This window comes from Halichoerus grypus, chromosome 7 (genome assembly GCF_964656455.1).
Source record: "Halichoerus grypus chromosome 7, mHalGry1.hap1.1, whole genome shotgun sequence".
In the NCBI taxonomy this organism is placed as follows: Eukaryota; Metazoa; Chordata; class Mammalia; order Carnivora; family Phocidae; genus Halichoerus; species Halichoerus grypus.
Genome location: NC_135718.1, coordinates 73,280,988 through 73,298,926, shown reverse-complemented (window position 1 = coordinate 73,298,926; position 17,939 = coordinate 73,280,988). Strand labels below are relative to the sequence as shown.

Below are 17,939 nucleotides of genomic sequence, written 5' to 3'. Positions count from 1 at the left end.
CGGTCACGCTCTGTCTAGCACCTTTCTCTTTGCGTACTGTTTTTTAGTTTTAGCGAAAGCCAATAAGCAGAAATCAATAAAGGTCATGTTAATCATTACAAAGGAAAAATGAAAGAAGCTATGGCTGTAATCCAGAAAATGATCTAAGATTTGGAAAAACAAAAATATCCTAACATATAAATAAAGTTCCTCCGAGGCTGTCAGGAGGAGATGCTTGCAACCTGATCCTGTGTCTGTGTCTCCTCATTCGCCAACGCAGTCCTTTTCTACAAGAGACCCACCCCGGCTGGAGCTGGACTCCGGCACTTTAAGAGATCCGTTTGTGTAGGTAAAGTAGATACCACCAGAACTTAAAAAATCCTGTTATTCTCTTAAGGCAATTAACACCACATGAAAAAGGAGATTAATAACTATCTGTAGGAATAACTGAAGAGATTTTTGGTTTGTTCTGAATGCTGTTAAAGTAAAACAAGAACAAAAGACTGTGTTAATAAAAAGTGGAGAATATGCATTGACTATAGAAGCAGAGAGCCTTCAAATTTGTAACTGTTTCCAACAATCTTCAGGGAAGAGGGATATTGAAAGACTAACACCCTGGTACTGAAAAGTTCCATCTCTTGAGAGAAATGAATGCATCCAGAAAAGGTATAGGATATCCATTCACTCCTGCACCCTGTATAGCTTCTTGGAGAGAAGCTCCCAATTATAGCACATATCACACTGCTTTGGAAACAGACGGTGGTATATCCATATGGAACACTCTTCAGCAACATTAATCTTTAATGATGCCAAGACCCAGCTGTTGCCTGGGGCCTGGAGTGGGAGTGGGTATCACAGCACAGGGGCAAGAGGGAACTTTTAGGGGTGATGGAAACTCTGTGGCTTGACTGGGGAGATAAGTTACGTCTTCATTTGTTAAAACTCGTAGAACTGTTGAACTGAGCTGGTTAATTCGGTTTGTAAGTTGTATCTCAACAGGGTTAACTTTAAAAGAAGAAAATATTCAGTATGTGCTCTCCAGGAATGCGAAAGTGGTGACAAGAAGGTCCCCAAGCTCCAGGGCAGTGGTACCCAGGATTTACAGAGCAGCTCACACTGCGCGATCAGCAGCTCATCTCATGAAATCCTCCACCTTTCCCCACTTTATAAAGAAGGTAACAAACTCAGAGAGATGAAATAATTCGGTGAAGCTCACACAGCGCAGGGGCGCTGGCGCCGGGGTTTGAGCCCAGCCAACGTGATTTCACAGCTCACATTTTTTTTAACCCCTGGCGAATCTGCTGCTACATAGTAAAAGCTTGGATAAATGTACGTCTAATAAATGGTTCCAGTTACAGATCCTTAATGCTCACAAAAGGCTCGCCCTGAGACTGAACCCTTCAGGCACAAACCGCTCTGTGCCGACGGGTAGCCTCCAGCGGGGGAGCCCAACGGAACCCAGAGCCAGAGCCTGAGCCGGAAGTCTGGCACGGCGAAGGGGTGGGACTTCGACGCAGGGAGGTGGAGTCATCTTATCGCGTTTCTGACAAACTTGTACCTCTTCTCTTGCCGTAGTGCCTGAAACCGGAAGCTCTCTTGAAGCGTGCTATGAATTTCCGGGCGAGAGCCGGCGGCTGGGGTAGCATGTGGGAACTGCTGTGAAGACTTGTTACTCTGTACGCGCCTTCCGAAGTCAAGTTCCCGGTGAGCAGGAGCTGTAGGGAGTAGACGATATAAGAAGGGAGGGTGAGGTGTCCGCGGGTTTCCGAGTGTCGCGGAGTCAGGGCTGAAGAAAGCGTGGTGCGCGGCCCCAGGAGCTTTAATTAGTTAACGCTGTTGCTGTGGTGTCGGCACCCTGGAGTCCGTGAGTCACGGGGCAGCCGGTTGTGTGTCCGGGACAGCGCTGAGTGCGAGGAAAGTTACTTACATGTGAGGCATTAGGGGCTTGTAGTTAAGTCACTTGGTAGTTTCCTGGAGACTTCACAGTGGTTTTGTTTTCCTAGCCTGTGTTTTTAGGAATCCGCCGGCGTGAGAGATGACGTCCTTAGCCCAGCAACTCCAACGACTCGCCCTCCCTCAGAGTGACCGCAGTTTGTTATCGAGAGATGAAGTTGCTTCTTTGTTGTTTGACCCCAAGGAAGCGGCCACCATCGACAGGGACACGGCCTTTGCCATTGGTGAGCTATCCGTTAACTAAGAAAAGCTCTGAGGCATTTGTTTTGTGGATGTTGCTGTATCGTTTTCTCTTCTGACCCTCCCTCTTTCTTAGCAGTTTCTAACTTGTTGACTTATGTTGTTCAGGGATAGAGAATAACAAATAATCATGTGCTAGGTGCTTGAAACGTATGTAGGTAGCGGTATCTGAATTTCACAGATGAAGAAACACGGTTAGGGAGGTTAGGGAGGTCAATGAATGGTAGAGCGAAGAACAGCTCAAAAAAGGCTGGAGGCAGTGACTGCGATGCAGGAGTCCTCCTAATCCCTAGGAGGACTGGCCTAGTTACTGAAAGGGTGTTTGTTTGTTTTTAAAGGAATGGCATCTGCCTAGCAGAACTTTATGTTCCAGTGAGGGAGATAGGACTTATTTTTTATATTGAAAACTGGAAATCTGTATTTGGGACTGTATTACGATTATACCTGCTAAAAGAATACAGAGATTTGGGGGGTAAGTAAAACTATAAAAGAGGGGTGAGATGAGTTTGCTTGCAAAGAATTGTTAAATCAGCTGGCCTTTTCCTAGGATGCACTGGCCTGGAAGAGCTGCTGGGGATCGACCCTTCCTTTGAGCAGTTTGAAGCACCGTTGTTCAGCCAGCTAGCAAAAACATTGGAGCGCAGCGTTCAGACCAAAGCAGTGAACAAGCAGCTGGATGAAAACATTTCATTATTCCTTATTCACTTGTCTCCTTACTTCCTACTGAAGCCAGCACAGAAGTGTCTGGAGTGGTTGATTCACAGGTAGCAAATAAAATTACAGAAATAATTATGGGCTAATAGATTTGGTCTTTAAAAAAAAAAAAAAAAAAGTAATGAGAACACTTAAACCAATTTAAAGCTGAGAAATTAGGTATATTAAGAGATTAACACCATGTCTTTCGGGTGAGATAAGCATGTCCCCCTGTTAAACTCACTTTTGTTGATAGTGAGAACTAGAACTCCTAGAGATCTTGAGTTTATAGGCCAACTTCAGGGGCGCCTGGATGGCTCAGTCGGTTGAGTGTCTGCCTTCAGCTCGGGTCATGATCCCAGGGTCCTGGGATTGAGCCCCACATCAGGCTCTCTGTTCCACGGGGAGCCTGCTTCTCTCTCTCCCTCTGCCTGCCACTCTGCCTGCTTGTGCTCTCTCTCTTTTAAAAAAAATAGGCCAACTTCATTAGTTCTAAGGAGCTCATGTTACTTTGCTGTTACAAATTGTTACTGCATATTTGGAGCAAAGGGTATTCTTAAACTTCTTTCTTGCCGAAATAACAAAACCAATGTTTTGGGAAGAGGCAAATAGTATCCTCTAAGATACTGTAACTTAAGAAAAACAATAATAGCTAATGTGTATTGAACATTTTTGTGCCAGCTTCTGTGGTAAGCACTTTGCATGCACTCAGTGCTTACAGCATTCCTATGGGAAGATAGTTGTATTCTCCCCATTTTACAGTATACAAAATTGAGGCATAGTTAAGTTACCTGAGTCACACAACTAGTAAGCTGAGGTACAAGATGGTTTCCGAGGTTTGATCTTTTATCCTCTTTGGGAATTGCCTTAGTAGGTATACTCAGTTTATATTCTCACTTAATTGCCATCACATCACAGCTTACACACTTTTGTTTATTTTGCCATGTGTTAATATGTTTCAAAAGTAGAAGGACCTGCGTGTCATTAATTAGAGACATGGGGATAAAGTGATTCCCTTCTGGAAAAAAGTGAGTCATTGAGAAAACATAAGTTTAACTTGGGTCTCCTGATTATCAGAACATTAGAGTCATCAGACAAAAAAAAAAATTCCGTAATATTTCCCTTCTTTTTTTTTTTTAAAGATTTTTTTTTTTTTTAATTTATTTATTTGAGACAGAGAGAATGAGAGAGAGAGAGAGCACATGAGAGGGGGGAGGGTCAGAAGGAGAAGCAGGCTCCCTGCCGAGCAGGGAGCCCGATGCGGGACTCAATCCAGGGACTCCAGGATCATGACCTGAGCCGAAGGCAGTCGCTTAACCAACTGAGCCACCCAGGCACCCAATATTTCCCTTTTTTTTTTTTCTAGCTTTTAGCCCCCCCCCCCATAGTTGATTAGTGTAAGGAGTACTTTTTGTATTCATGTAATTTTAAATTCAATACAAGATGAGTAGGCCGCCCTTGGTTATTGTTTTAAAATAAAGGTGTATGCAAAGTTTGAGGCGTGCTGTCCTGCCTGAGGTAGAGGGAAGCTTCATGGAGAAAGTAGCATCTTGGCTAGTAAGTTTAGAGTTTAGACAGACATGAGGGATCACTTCACTGGGAGAATTAGGAAAAGCATTCTGAAAAAGGAGATATTTGAGCTGGGTCTTCAAAGCTAGAAAGGATTTAATGTATCTGATGTAATTAATGAACCTCTTATTATGGTAGAGGAGCCAACACAAAGTTTTGTGAAGTTCAGGGACAAATTATAAATGGTTGTAATTTAACAGTTTTTTAATTCAGAGAAAGTAATGTGACTTTCTTTTTCATTAGTCTTCTGGTTTTAGAATTCTGATAATTAGGGAAGCTGAGGAAGCTGTGGAAGGTGAACTTTAGAGCATGAAGAGGAGCCGAGCTTTGCTGCCTAGTTGACCGGTGGCTTTTCTGTTGGTTTGACTGCAGTGATCGTACAGTTTTATTAATTTAATAATAGGTTTAAAAAAAAAAACTGAAAGTGAATGGCGTGTAAATTTTGATATTGAAAAATACTAAAAAATACTACTGCATAAGAGTTGACCAAATCTTGCAAGGTAGAGACTTACATTTAATGCTCTTTATCTTATTTATAATTTTGTGCTTGTTTTCTCTGATATTTACTCTGAGTAGTTTTAGCTCATTGACATACAATTTGGACATGTAAGGAAATATGTGCTCGTAGGTTTTGTGTCAGTTTGAATTGTTTGCTTTTCTCCCCCCAGGTTCCATATCCATCTTTATAATCAAGATAGCCTCATTGCTTGTGTTCTACCATACCATGAGACAAGAATATTTGTACGGGTTATACAGCTCCTAAAAATTAATAATCCAAAGCACAAATGGTTTTGGTTGTCACCAGTTAAGGTATGATTGTTGAATGATACGTATTTTACTGAATATTGAGCATGGCAGTTCAGGTTAGGAGGAGGACAAATGGGGACAAAAGTAGACTAACAGACTGTAGGACCATGGAAAGAATTAACTTTATGCATGATGATAGTGAGGTCAGTCGTCAGAATTAGTAAAAAGAAAGGAAGTACAGTTTAAGAGTTTGAGTGTAAAGCATTTTAAAGGGTGTTTAAGAAGAGAAAGCCAAGCATGATAAAGCTTATCAAATTACTCCCTCTGCTAATAACATCAGGACCATTTTTTTTTTTCCCTACTCTACACACAGACACTGATGCTCTCTAGACACACTTGTTTCAGGTATGCAAACCCCACTCACCTATTGAAGTTCATTTCAGATTCTCTTTTCTTTGATTTATTCAGTATTTATTGAGCACCCAGTACATGCCATGCATGATGTTAAGCGGTGAGAACAGCAGTATAAATTTTCTGTGTTCCTAGTCTATTTCTATTACTAGTGTTACTGTAAAGCAGAGACAGCCTATCGCATTGGCTGAAAAACCCAATCTGTTAGAGTTATTAAGAATCTGGACAATCCAGATTTAGGTAAATATATAATCAAAATGCAAAACATGGTAAGTAGGCAGTATTCACTGAGTGCCTGCACCCTTGCTGCTGACCTCTTGGGTTTCTAAACTTTGCACAATTTTATATGTTAATCTCATATCTACCACAGCTGTATGGAGAGACTGTATTTTGTATTTATGAACTGCACCAGTACGAAGCTGTTACTGTGGAAGGTGCTTTAAAAAATAATAATCGTTGATGGATGTCCATAATGATAGTTGGTTCTTTCTGTCTATAACAGCAACATGGAGTGCCCTTAGCTAGGGGAACTTTGATTACCCACTGCTACAAAGATCTCGGATTCATGGATTTCATTTGTAGTCTGGTGACAAAATCTGTGAAGGTGAGTAATACCGTGTTTCTTGACTGTATAATTCCATTAAAAGATTGCTTGCTTGGAATGAAGAAAGCCTGCTAAGGCATTTCCTAATTACTGTCCTTTCAAGAAGTTCCTTTTAAGTGACCTACTATTCCGGAGCATGAGCAGTTTGATCAGTCTTTCATCACTAAAGGTGTTTTCCTACAAAGATGAATTATTCTGTTTCTTGCCAAATTCTGTTTTTAGTGACTGTTTAAATAAAGAGATGATCGAAAAATGTCAGGATTGTTCATTCTTGTCATACTTAATTGAACCGTTGCGTTTGTGTATTTAATGTTGTATATGGTAAAAATGAAAATGTCAGCCTGAAGTAGTTGAGGAGAGCTATAAATATTCTTATACTTTTATCTAATTGGGCTTTCACTTTTATATGTGCTTTGTGTTTTTTGTTCTAGGTTTTTGCTGAGTATCCTGGGAGTTCAGCTCAGTTGAGGGTGCTCTTAACATTTTATGCTTCTACCATGGTGTCTACTCTAGTGACTGCTGAGGACAAATTGGATAATATAGTTGCCAAGCTGTTTCCATACATCCACAAGGTTGGTCCTGCTCATATGTTAAGTAGTTTATTTTATACTTGAAAGAATTTCCTGGCTTTTAAAAAATTTCACTTAGACATAAATATTTTAAAAATTGAAGACCTATTTCAGATGGTCCGTAAGATTTAATTTTCTGGTAAAAAAAAATATGACTTCTTTTGTCTTAAAAACTTAACTGAAGTGGGATCTTAATTAGGGTTCCTTAAGAATTAATGTTGGCTATTTGGCCCTGCCGCTGTCTTCCAGATCTGTTTTCTTAGCAGTCATGTTGACTCACCAGAAAAGGAAGGGATTAGAAAATCTCAAGGCATAGGCTCTTTTATTCTTTTTACAGTGACTTGCGCTTGTCAATGTTTCTTCTTCCCAAGTACCTTGTTGCCTGTCACCCTTCCAGATTCCTCATGGATTTACTGCTTTCACTTCCAGTGTCCCAAAGTTATTATCTTTAATCAGACACTGTTTTGTTTCTGAAGTCTCCTTTACACTGGTGGGTGTTTGCCTTTAGAAGAAGAGCCTGTTGGCCACTGTTAGCATAAATAGTGGATATTTGAGTTTAGAGACCTTCTGAGATCCCTCCTGTGATCCAGGAGACTTATCTCTGTGTGCTCAGGAAAAGGTCAATTTCTGAGGAGTGATTGACTCTCAGTGTGTGTGAGGTAGTATTAATCTCTAATTTATGGCATTTTCAATTTGAAAGGTAAAGTGACATTTTAAGTGGAATTCAGTGGTATAGTTTATCATTTTTCCTTATATCTTAAAAAATATTTAGGGATTGAAATCATCTTTACCAGATTACAGAGCTGCAACGTATATGATAATATGTCAGATATCTGTGAAAGTGACAATGGAAGATACCGTCGTTAATTCGTTGGCTTCACAGATCATCAAAACGCTGACCAAAATTCCCTCTTTGATCAAGGATGGATTAGGTTGCTTGATAGTGCTCATGCAGAGACAGAAGCCAGAGAGCCTTGGGAAAAAGTATGTACAATTGAATTGAGAAATGATAGTAATTAAAGGAGAATGAAGTTATTTTGAATAATTCTTTTCAAAGATAAATTTTATACTTTTTTTAATTGCCATATATTATGTGATTTTTAAAGTTAACATGTACTTATTTCTTCAAAGGCCATTTCCTCACTTGTGTAATGTTCCTGATCTTATTACAATACTTCATGGGATTTCTGAAATATATGACATCAGTCCTCTTCTGCGTTACATGCTTCCCCATCTGGTTGTCTCCATTGTTAATCATGTTACAGGTATGTGGTTTTACATTTTATGTTGAGAAACTTAGTGTCTAAGATCTGATTCTCTTAAAATAGGAATCCCACTCTTGTTAATATCTTTAAGATATTTAAAGTTTCTGCTATATAATTGTTTTTATGTAACTTATTCTTACGTGAAAAACATTTGGGGTGGGGAGTAGGTTGGTTGAAGGGAGATCCTTGTTCAATGAATGATATACTCAGAATTCTGGGTTTTTTTGTTTTTTTTGTTTTGTTTTTTTAACGTGTGTTCCTAAACAATCCCTATGTGAAAAAGTTTATGGAATTATTTTAAAATGATTAATATATGTTGCCAAGTAAAACTTTCCCTTCTCATTTAGATATTTAATGAACTTCAGTGACTCGTTTATAATAAATATTCAGTTGCCAAAAAAGGTTTTCTCCTTTGAGTCGTTGACCATAGACCAAGAAAATCTCATACATAAAAATCTAAATTTTTAAAAAGCCATAAAAAAGGTAATGAAAAGTGATTATTCCCATTATATGCTTTTTATCCTTCAATAAATACAGAAAGACAAGAAGAAATGCTTGGTCCTATTGCCACTTAGGCTGAGAAGGATATACTAAGGAAGACATCTCTAAATTATGTCAGTCTATTGAAAATTAGGTTTGCTTAACCAGATCTTGGTTTACATATGTGTTTCAGAAACATGACTAGCATGTATAAAAGTGTATTTTTCCTAATTTGATGGTGATGAGTAATGTGGTCCCAGTCTTTGAAGGCAGGGCCAGCATCTGATTCATAATACATGTATCGTCAATCTGGAATAGAAGATGACAGCTCTTGGTTCAGGAAGGCATATTGAGATGATGGTTGAGCCTGTTTTCAGAGCTAGTTTATTAAGACCTAGGCTTGGGTCCCAACTTCAGCCACTTCTAATATGACCTGGAATGACTATTTTTTGGACTTCTGTTTTAATAAGATAGGCATGAAAAACTTGTTAAAAATAAAGAGAATTTCAGGTAAAGCATAAGTGAGGGTAATGTATACAAAAATGTTGTAAAAATATATAAATGGTTAAATAGGTAAAATACATTTTTATAAACAGGTAAAAAGCTGGTTATGGATGGATATGGTTTAAAGTTACTCCTATAGAAGGGTTTTCTGCTGTAAATAAATTTAATAATGTAAGTGCAAAAAACTTTCCGCAATTTTAATTTATGTTGTATCCTAAAGGAGAAGAAACTGAAGGGATAGATGGCCAAATCTACAGGAGACATTTAGAAGCCATACTTACAAATATATCACTGAAGGACAACTTAGACCGTTTGTTGGCTAGGTAAGGTATTATTTCTGACATGCTTTTGGTTTATATTTTTGTGGTTTTGTATACTTTTTAGAATTGGCTAGCAGTTTTCCAGTATGTCTGTATGATGTACTTCTTGATTTGTCGGTATCATTTCACTAATTATAAGTACTTAGTGCAATAATTGTGGCAATAGAAGGAAACAGTAATTTCTCTTTAGTGCTTATGTATGATCATGGAAAGTTAATAGTTAAGCTAAATTTGGGTAATAGCTACATGTAACTAACTAGTGGCTGTTTAGAGTTTCCTATTAATAAGTGATCAAAATGCCTGAAACGATACCTCAAAGTTGGCATTTAGTAAATACCAATTAGAAACGTAATACTGAGGGTTGGTGTGAAATAAAGGTTATTTCTTCCTTTTCTGTAAAGATAGTTCAGTTTCCCATTTTCTTTGTTTACTTAAAGGGCAACTTGATACAAGTGCAAAGAATGTAGGCATTGCAGTCAGACATGGGCTTGAATCCTGCCTCTCTCATTTCCAGGAGAGTAGAGTAGTAAATTCTGAAGGTCAGACTGCCTGGATCTGGTTTTGCTGTTGGGTGACATTGGCCTGTCTGCTGGTGTGTGTCATTCATGCCCCTTGCTCACAGAGTTGGCTTGTGAATTAAATGAGAGTATACGCGGGAGGTACTGTGGAGAGTGCGGGCCCCGGGATCAAACTGGGGGTTGAAAACCTGCTCTACCTCTTACGGCACAGTAGGGCTCGCTAAGTGTTGGCTCTGGTGGTTTTCCTTTGATCTCAGGCAAATTACAAGAATTCTTAGCCCCAGTTTTTATATATGTAAAGTAAGAATGACTTCTACCTTGTGGAAGTGTGGCAGATAATATTTCTAAAGCATCTAGAACATAATGGGTACTCAGTAAATAGTAGCTCTCATGCCTGGTGATACTTGTTTTGTTTTGCAGCCTTCTTTTTGAAGAGTATACTTCATATAGTTCACAGGAAGAAATCGATCCTGATAAAGTATCTTTGCTTAACGAACAGTTTCTTCCACTTATCAGACTTCTAGAAAGCAAGTAAGTTGTGTGTTTTTGCCCTTCTCTAATGTGTGCCTCTTGATTTATAAAAAGATTCACAGGTCACGTCATAATAAAGTGACTGAATTGTAAAGAAGCTGTCCTTCCCCCCCCCCCCTTGAGGAAGACAGGTGGGGGATTTAGGTATATTTGAAATAGGACTTTCATATAGGGAATAGTGGCTGTGTGGAGACTGTAGAGAGTATAATTTTTTTTTATAGAGAGACATTGTTGCAGTAGTCATAGTAACAAACTTGATTAACTTTGGTTTTATGTATACCATTTATTAAAATTGTAAGTCTTAGTAATTTTTTATGTTTTTCTTTAATATGTGTATGATGCGTGTGGTCAGTAACTTCACTAAGAATAATTAACTCACGAATTTCTTCCCAGATATCCCAGAACATTAGATGTTGTACTAGAGGAACGCTTAAAAGAAATTACAGATCTAAAAAAACAAGAACTTTTTCATCAGTTTATCTCTCTTTCTACAAGTGGAGGAAAGTATCAGGTAAGTTTTTCTTCAGAGAAATTACTACAATTACGGGTATATTTGTGTGGTTCTTTGAAGAGGTCTGGAAGGAAATTTGCTACTTCACGCCTTTCTATGGAAAGTTTAATGGACAGGTGAGATTTGATACAGTTTACCTAGTTCCCTGACATAAGGCTGTGAGGCAGGGGTTGAATCATTAGAAAAAGGCACAGTAGTTTAACTGAATGGGATATATATTTCAGGAAGAGTATTGTTTGGAAATGTTAACAAATGGTCATAAGCAATCACTAAAAGATGGTTTCACTTAGTTTCCAGCGTGTCCTTATTTTTCTCCCATATCTGCACTTTCCAGTGCAGTACCCACTAGCTGCATGTGGCTATTTAAGTCATTGATTAGAAAGAAGTAGGTGGATTTTAATTTCATGAGCATGTTAGAACTTAGAAATTTCCTGGTGATTCACCCTAAATCTTTCTACTAGAAGTGAGACACTTAAGCAGTTCTTACAAATAACCTTGAAAATAAATATTATGAAGAGAAATGTGATTGTTTTGGTTTTTCTCTTCCATAATTAGACTTTCATCTTTAATGGCGTTTCATTTCCAAATCTTAGAATGAAAGACAGATTTCTTTCTTAGTCTGATTACTAAGTGAAGTAAGTTGTCATAAATTTGACTGTCATTGTTGTAGCATTTAGACAAATTGCTTTTTGTCTTCAGTGACCAATTTTTTAAATTTATATTTTTATTTAGGTGCTAATACAATGATTTATTTTAGGTACTTCTCAGTCTGAAGTCAAATCTACATAAAGAATGCAAAGTTACTTCACAGAATTGCTTCGCTTAATAAACCTACTCATAGCCACGAGGGTACTCAAAATCACAACATTAACAATACACATTTTGTTCATCTGTTGTAACTCATACCATGTTCTAGAGACAAAGATTTTACTTTACTTATTGGTTTCTGAAATTAGATGATTGTTATCAAATATGTTGGGTATTTTGGGATGGTTTTCTCTAGTTCTTATTCTTGATCAGATGCTGCTCAGATTTAATGGTGAAATCATTTGGTGATTGTGATGAATCCTATAGTTTTTAGCAGATTCTGATACCTCCCTGATGCTCAGTCTGAATCATCCACTTGCTCCTGTGAGACTTCTAGCCATTAATCATCTGAAAAATATCATGAAAACATCAGAGGTTTGTGTCAAATAGCTTCATTTGTGGTATTTTTATCCTTGTTGTGAACAGTGTGATTCTGGAATAAGAAATTGAAGTTACCAACTATAATTGATACTGTGTAATTACAGACATAAGATGAATAAAGCAGGTGAGAGTGCACTGGATGAAGATTTAGGACCGTACATGCCAGCAGCCAGCACTTTAACCTTTGTGTGCTCTAATAACAACTGTCTTCACATGTTTCCACGTTGCAGATTATATTAAAGTGTTTTCAGACTAGAATTTCTAGATCCTTTACAGAGGTTCGCAAATTATCTGAGAATGTTTTCGTTTTGAGATTTGACTTTGATAGTCTCAAGGTCAACATGAGTGTATTTGGGGACATGGGAATGAGAGCTTTTGGAACACCGTTCCATGATCTCAGTACCTGCAGTTGTATTTGTGTTTCACATTGTGGTGGCTGCAAGTAGTAAGTACAAAGGCTGACTTAATTTGTAAATAATGTCTTTATACCAAAATGGTATTTTATAAACACTTTGTAATGATTGAAATGAAGCAGTATTTTTCAGACTTAAGCCATTCAAACAGTACCCTCACGATTTTTTGCTGTTTGGTTACTGCTGATACTATGTTCTAAAAATTTTTCCCGCTTTTAAATGGACTCTTTTTTTTTTTTTTTAACGTAGCCATCAAATCATGGGTTTGAAGAACTAATTGGTATAGATATTTTACTGTAGTTACTATAATTGAAATGGGAGTGTTCATTTGTGTGATAATCTGAAATTCTCTTGTATATGTACTACTGTTTGCATATTTAGAAAGTTTCTGGAATAAAGAAAAGTGGTTCTAGAGTTGTTGCCCCGTGGCACGTATTAATATAAACATGCTGAACTCGAACTTGTGTCATGGTTGGTAGAACCAGATTCACATCACAAGTAGAATTTAATTTCATCTAATCATAATTACCATAGTAAATTCATTTCAATTTGAGTTTTATTGGTTTTGTAGGGTTTTTAAATATTGGACTTAAAAATTTTTGTTTTGTATTTTTAATATTTTTGTATTTTTGAGTCACTTAATTTTTAAAATGATCTGTAAATAATAAAAACAGCATTAGGATCTGTGAGAATGTTTCTTTAAAAATGGTTGATGTAGTACTCAGATTTATAATCTATTGCTTGATTTGATTCATTTCTGATCTGGCATAAGTTGTGTTTCACAAACTGCTGATAAGTATGTGTTACTGATTTTTTTTGATAATTGAACTATTGAATACTGGTCTTTGTTGTGATGGGAAGATTCCAGTGTCTAGAATGAAAAAGGGATTCCTGGAAGCTCCTAATACTCCTGAAGGTTTTCAGCCTTCTTTTACTCTTAATCCCTTCCTCCCCTGTCCTTTTCTGGATCTGGTTAGTTTTTCAATAAAGGGCACCCTTTAGGTTTAAGTATTGTAATTACAGTTACTGTCGTTCTCTGCATGCTTTGCTTTCACTTTCCCTTCCCCATCAGGGACAGAACATAGATTCTATTCTAGAATTTCAGATTGGGATATTTGGCTACTTGTCAACTCTAGAGAAAATTTTGGTGACATTTGATACAGCAGACTTGGACTTCAGTTTTGTGAATTCTAGGGATTTTGGTTTTATCTCCCAACAGAGTGCCCTGTTACTTTTTTGTAGCATTATTTAGTTATATTTATTTCACCATCTACAGGTAGGGATATATTTAGGTTGGCTTGTAGTCTTACTTTTCCATTACTTTGAATGATTGTATGCTTTATTTTCTTTTATTGATTAAGAAAAATAGGATCTCTTTTTGACAGACTGGCAACTGGCTTCTCAGCCGACGTCCTTGTAAAAATCTTGATAATGATGGCTAACTTTTAACAGTATTTACAATGTGTAAGGTCTTGTTCTAAGCACTGACATGTATTACTTCATTTTGTGGCAGTCCTTTGAGATAGGTACTATTATTAGTTCTATTTTATGGACGAGAATAGTGAGACCTGGAAAGGTTAAGTAACTTGTTGCAGGTCACACAGCTGGTAAGTGGTGGAGCTAGGATTTAAACCTAGACGTTCTGGTTCTTTAGTCTATGCACTCTCAATATCCGGGCTCTTATTTAACAAGTCAAACTTCTTAATGCAAAAATTATGTTTGGATTATACATATTCTATGGTATTTTGAATAGAAACTGGGAAAAATTTGTACCAAATAATTACTCATCTAAAAAGGCCTTTTAGAGGTTATCTAGTTCAGTGCAAGTATGCTTGGAGTGTTTGAATTTGTGTCCAGGCCAGAGCCTGTATTTCTTGACTGATAATCTGGAGTGCTTTTCATAAAACTAAGCTTTCTTTCTAGTGTAAACTGTTAGGAGGTTTTGGCAACAACCAAATTTATGTATTTTTTTTCTCTTGCTTAGGAGAGTGTCGATGAGTCTTTCATAAAAGAAGCTGTTTTGACCCGATTAGGTGATGATAGCATAGAAGTTGTTTTGTCAGCTATAAACGCTTTTAAGGTGAGTGAATTTGTTGTTTGTTGAAATATACAATTTGTAAATATTTTCTTGCCCTTCCCAGGTGATTCTCTGCTCTAGGCAGGAACATATTTGGAAATTATTCCTTCATTGGAAATTTGTTCTCTTGAGAGCATAGACTTAAGCCTGGTTAAGGAAAGCTCATGGGAAAAATTAGACTGCACAGCTTTATGTATATGGAAGTTTTTCAAAAGGGAGAAGCACTTGGTGAATTTTTATCAATAGTAAATACCTTGGGATCATGGAAAATTGTCTCATAAATGCCACTTTGGAGAAATTACTCTCATAAAGCTTTGAAATTATATGAGGACTGTTGGGAGATAAATTCTTTATAATTCATTATTTTTTAAAGTTCATTTAACAAGCACCATATGTATCTGAAGCAAGTGAAAATTTACTTATGTACGTTTCTTCCCCTTTAGATTTTCAAACAACACTTTAGTTTGGAAGTAACGGTTTCAAATCTTCTCAACCTCTTTCGAAGAGCAGAACTTTCAAAAAATAGAGAATGGTATATATTCATTTCTCCTCCTATTTTGAATTGACAGAATTCTATATCAGTTTCAGTTTTATTTATTTTTTTTCTTTACATTTTTGCATCTTATAATTTAGTTACATGGCCCTTTGGTCATGGTAGTGGAATGGTTCATAATGTAACTCTTGCATTATAAAAAGAATTAGGGTTTGCGGGGGTTCATTATACTATTCTGTGTTTGAAATTTTTCTTAATCAAATGGAGAGAGTATATAATGGGTGACATAAAACTGAAATCTGGAAAGTAGGATGGGAAGTAGTTTTAATTTTCTGCTTTATATAATTCTATACAAGGATAGTATATTACTTTATAATTAAAAGTAAACATATTAAAATAAGCTCAGAGGCACATGGTCACCTTCTGTAGTGTTTGATGAGCTCTAGTTATTTCATTTTTGGCATTTCTAAGCTTTTTGCATGGAAAAAAAATGACTTAAGCTCTTTGGGGGAGGAGAGCATGTCTTACAGATTTTTGTATCTGTCATATTTAGTTCTTAGCACATACTGTGTGTTCAGATAGTTCTTTAACTTATGAGTGAATCCCTGATTTCTGGTGGAGTTGAGATACATTGTGAGATACATGTTTTATGTTAAAATTAACCTAATGATTTCTCAAAAAAAAAAAAAAAAGATTTGACAGAATTAGCAGTTTAATTACTGTCCCAAATAGCTCCCTTATTAGCATGGATTTTGACTGATTGTCTAGGTGTCTCTGAATAACATGTTTGGTGAGGAGATCAGGATAGTGTCAGTTGAGTGGGAACAATGTAATAATTTTTTGCTGAATTTAAGTTTCTAATGGGTCTCTCAACCAAATGTGTTTGTGTCTCAGGTACAAGGTACTTGAGGTAGCAGCAGACATATTAATTAAGGAAGAGATACTGAGTGAAAATGATCAGTTGTCAAATCAGGTGGTGGTGCATTTGCTGCCATTTATGATTATTGTTAATGATGATATGGAATCCGCTGATATGAAAATTGCTATATATTTATCGAAATCAGGAATTTGCTCTCTGCACCCTATATTAAGAGGCTGGAAAGAAGGTAAGAAATTCGGTTGCCTTTGAGGGAAAAAAAAACACTTTAAAAAGAAGATAAGTACAATTAAAAGTTGGCTCTAATCATTATTTGAAATCATGCTTGCTATGATCTGTGTCAGCAAGATTTTTAAAAATTTTTGCCAAGGTCAAAAACCTATAGTTGACTCTTGAACAACACAGGTTTGAACCACACGGATTCACTTAAGTGCAGGTAATTTTTGATAAATACAATACCTTTTCTCTTCTTTATGGTTATTTAAATAGTACTTTTTTCCCCTGTAGATTGCATAATTATAAGAATACAGTATATGACACATATAGCATATAAAAGATGTGTAAACTGTTTATATTATGTTATGTTGAGGCTTCTGGTCAATAGTAGGCTATTAGTAATTAAGTTTTTGAGGAGTCAAAAGTTATATTCAGATTTTCGACTGTGTTGGGGAGGGGCATTGGCAACCCTATTCCCCATGTTTTTGGACAGTCAGCTACAATGAAAAGGAAGCTGACCCACAGATTCAGAATTGGATAAAAGGAAAAATAGCAAACCTTCATAGGAAAACTGTAAAACTTTTGCCTAAATTTCTTACTCTACAGAATTCTTTAGGTGAGTATTGGTGATATAAGGGTCCTCTGTGTTTTGTTTTGTTTTGTTTTGTTTTTAACAGCTCTTGAAAATGTGATTAAAAGCACAGAGTCAGGAAAACTAATTGGTGTAGCAAATCAAAAGATGATTGCGTTACTGGCTGACAACATAAGTTTAGGGGATCCTTCTTCAATGTTAAAGATGGTACGTATGCTGTCAAAGACCACCCCTGGACTTGTTATAATTTTATTAGATTCTCAGTGTTTGCTTTACTAGATTTTTTAAAATAATTTTGCATTTTTTGACTACTTTGTTATGCTTTAAACATGTATAGTGTTACATAGTATATTCTGCAGATTGTTTAAAATCTTTTACATTTTATATTACTTTTTTGTGGTTTTACATTGGACTAGTAAGAATAGTGTGTACTTCTTCGCTTTCCTGTTTCCTGTCATTTAAAATATAAAGTCATATTTTTTGTTAAAATAGCATAATATCTAAAAGGATTTTTTTTTCTTTTTTGCGTTAGTAAAGAAACCTTTGTCAAGGTATTAGGTGTATAATTTTAAAGCATTTATCCAGTTGCCAGATGCAATTACGTTCATTGTAATTCTGAAATTATTTTATTATTACTTAGAAATCAGTGCTTGCTACTTTTTAAAGGCTTTATATTTGTCATCTCACTTTAAATGTAAAATACATAATAGGTAGGTCTGAGGTAGAAAAAATTGTTTTATTCAAACTAAGAGCTACCAGTAATGGAGTATGTTTATTTTTCAAGGTGGAGGATTTAATAAGCATTGGGGAAAAGGAGTGCTTTAGCCTGAAGCAGAAAGTGACTTTTCACGTGATCATGGCTGTGCTTGTTTCTTGCTGTTCATCTTTAAAAGAAACTCACTTTCCATTTGCGATAAGAGTCTTCAATTTGTTGCAGAAAAAAATAAAGAAGCTTGAAAGTGTCATTACTGCAGTGGTAAGGAGTGCAAAGTCTCTGGAACATTGAGTAAAGTGGCAGCCAGGCTTGTTAATCACAGCAACACTGAAAACTGGGGGCTGAAATGCTAAATCTTTGGATACTAGGGGTGAAATGTGAAGCAGCCTTGGGTAGCAATAGGTAGTGAATTAGAAAATTTAATTGAATTATAGAATTTCAGGGTTGTGATGTTTTGTACCTGATAGTTGACTC

General features: G+C 36.6%; 1 protein-coding gene across 1 annotated transcript in view; it reads left to right on the top strand.

Moving 5' to 3' along the window:
- Positions 1-250: 250 nt before the first annotated feature.
- The window catches only part of HEATR1 (HEAT repeat containing 1), a 48,152-nt gene continuing 30,463 nt past the window's right edge, over positions 251-17,939 (top strand). Inside the window, exons 1-19 of the mRNA XM_036074098.2 lie at positions 251-324; positions 1,022-1,154; positions 1,555-1,683; positions 1,983-2,156; positions 2,720-2,936; positions 5,103-5,244; positions 6,095-6,196; positions 6,628-6,768; positions 7,538-7,749; positions 7,897-8,030; positions 9,235-9,337; positions 10,273-10,383; positions 10,777-10,894; positions 11,969-12,076; positions 14,480-14,575; positions 15,016-15,104; positions 15,960-16,171; positions 16,836-16,957; positions 17,535-17,726. Of these exons, the coding sequence (XP_035929991.1) occupies positions 2,015-2,156; positions 2,720-2,936; positions 5,103-5,244; positions 6,095-6,196; positions 6,628-6,768; positions 7,538-7,749; positions 7,897-8,030; positions 9,235-9,337; positions 10,273-10,383; positions 10,777-10,894; positions 11,969-12,076; positions 14,480-14,575; positions 15,016-15,104; positions 15,960-16,171; positions 16,836-16,957; positions 17,535-17,726 (2,241 nt within the window). The 5' untranslated portion in view covers positions 251-324; positions 1,022-1,154; positions 1,555-1,683; positions 1,983-2,014. The remainder of the gene's footprint in view (positions 325-1,021; positions 1,155-1,554; positions 1,684-1,982; positions 2,157-2,719; positions 2,937-5,102; positions 5,245-6,094; positions 6,197-6,627; positions 6,769-7,537; positions 7,750-7,896; positions 8,031-9,234; positions 9,338-10,272; positions 10,384-10,776; positions 10,895-11,968; positions 12,077-14,479; positions 14,576-15,015; positions 15,105-15,959; positions 16,172-16,835; positions 16,958-17,534; positions 17,727-17,939) is intronic.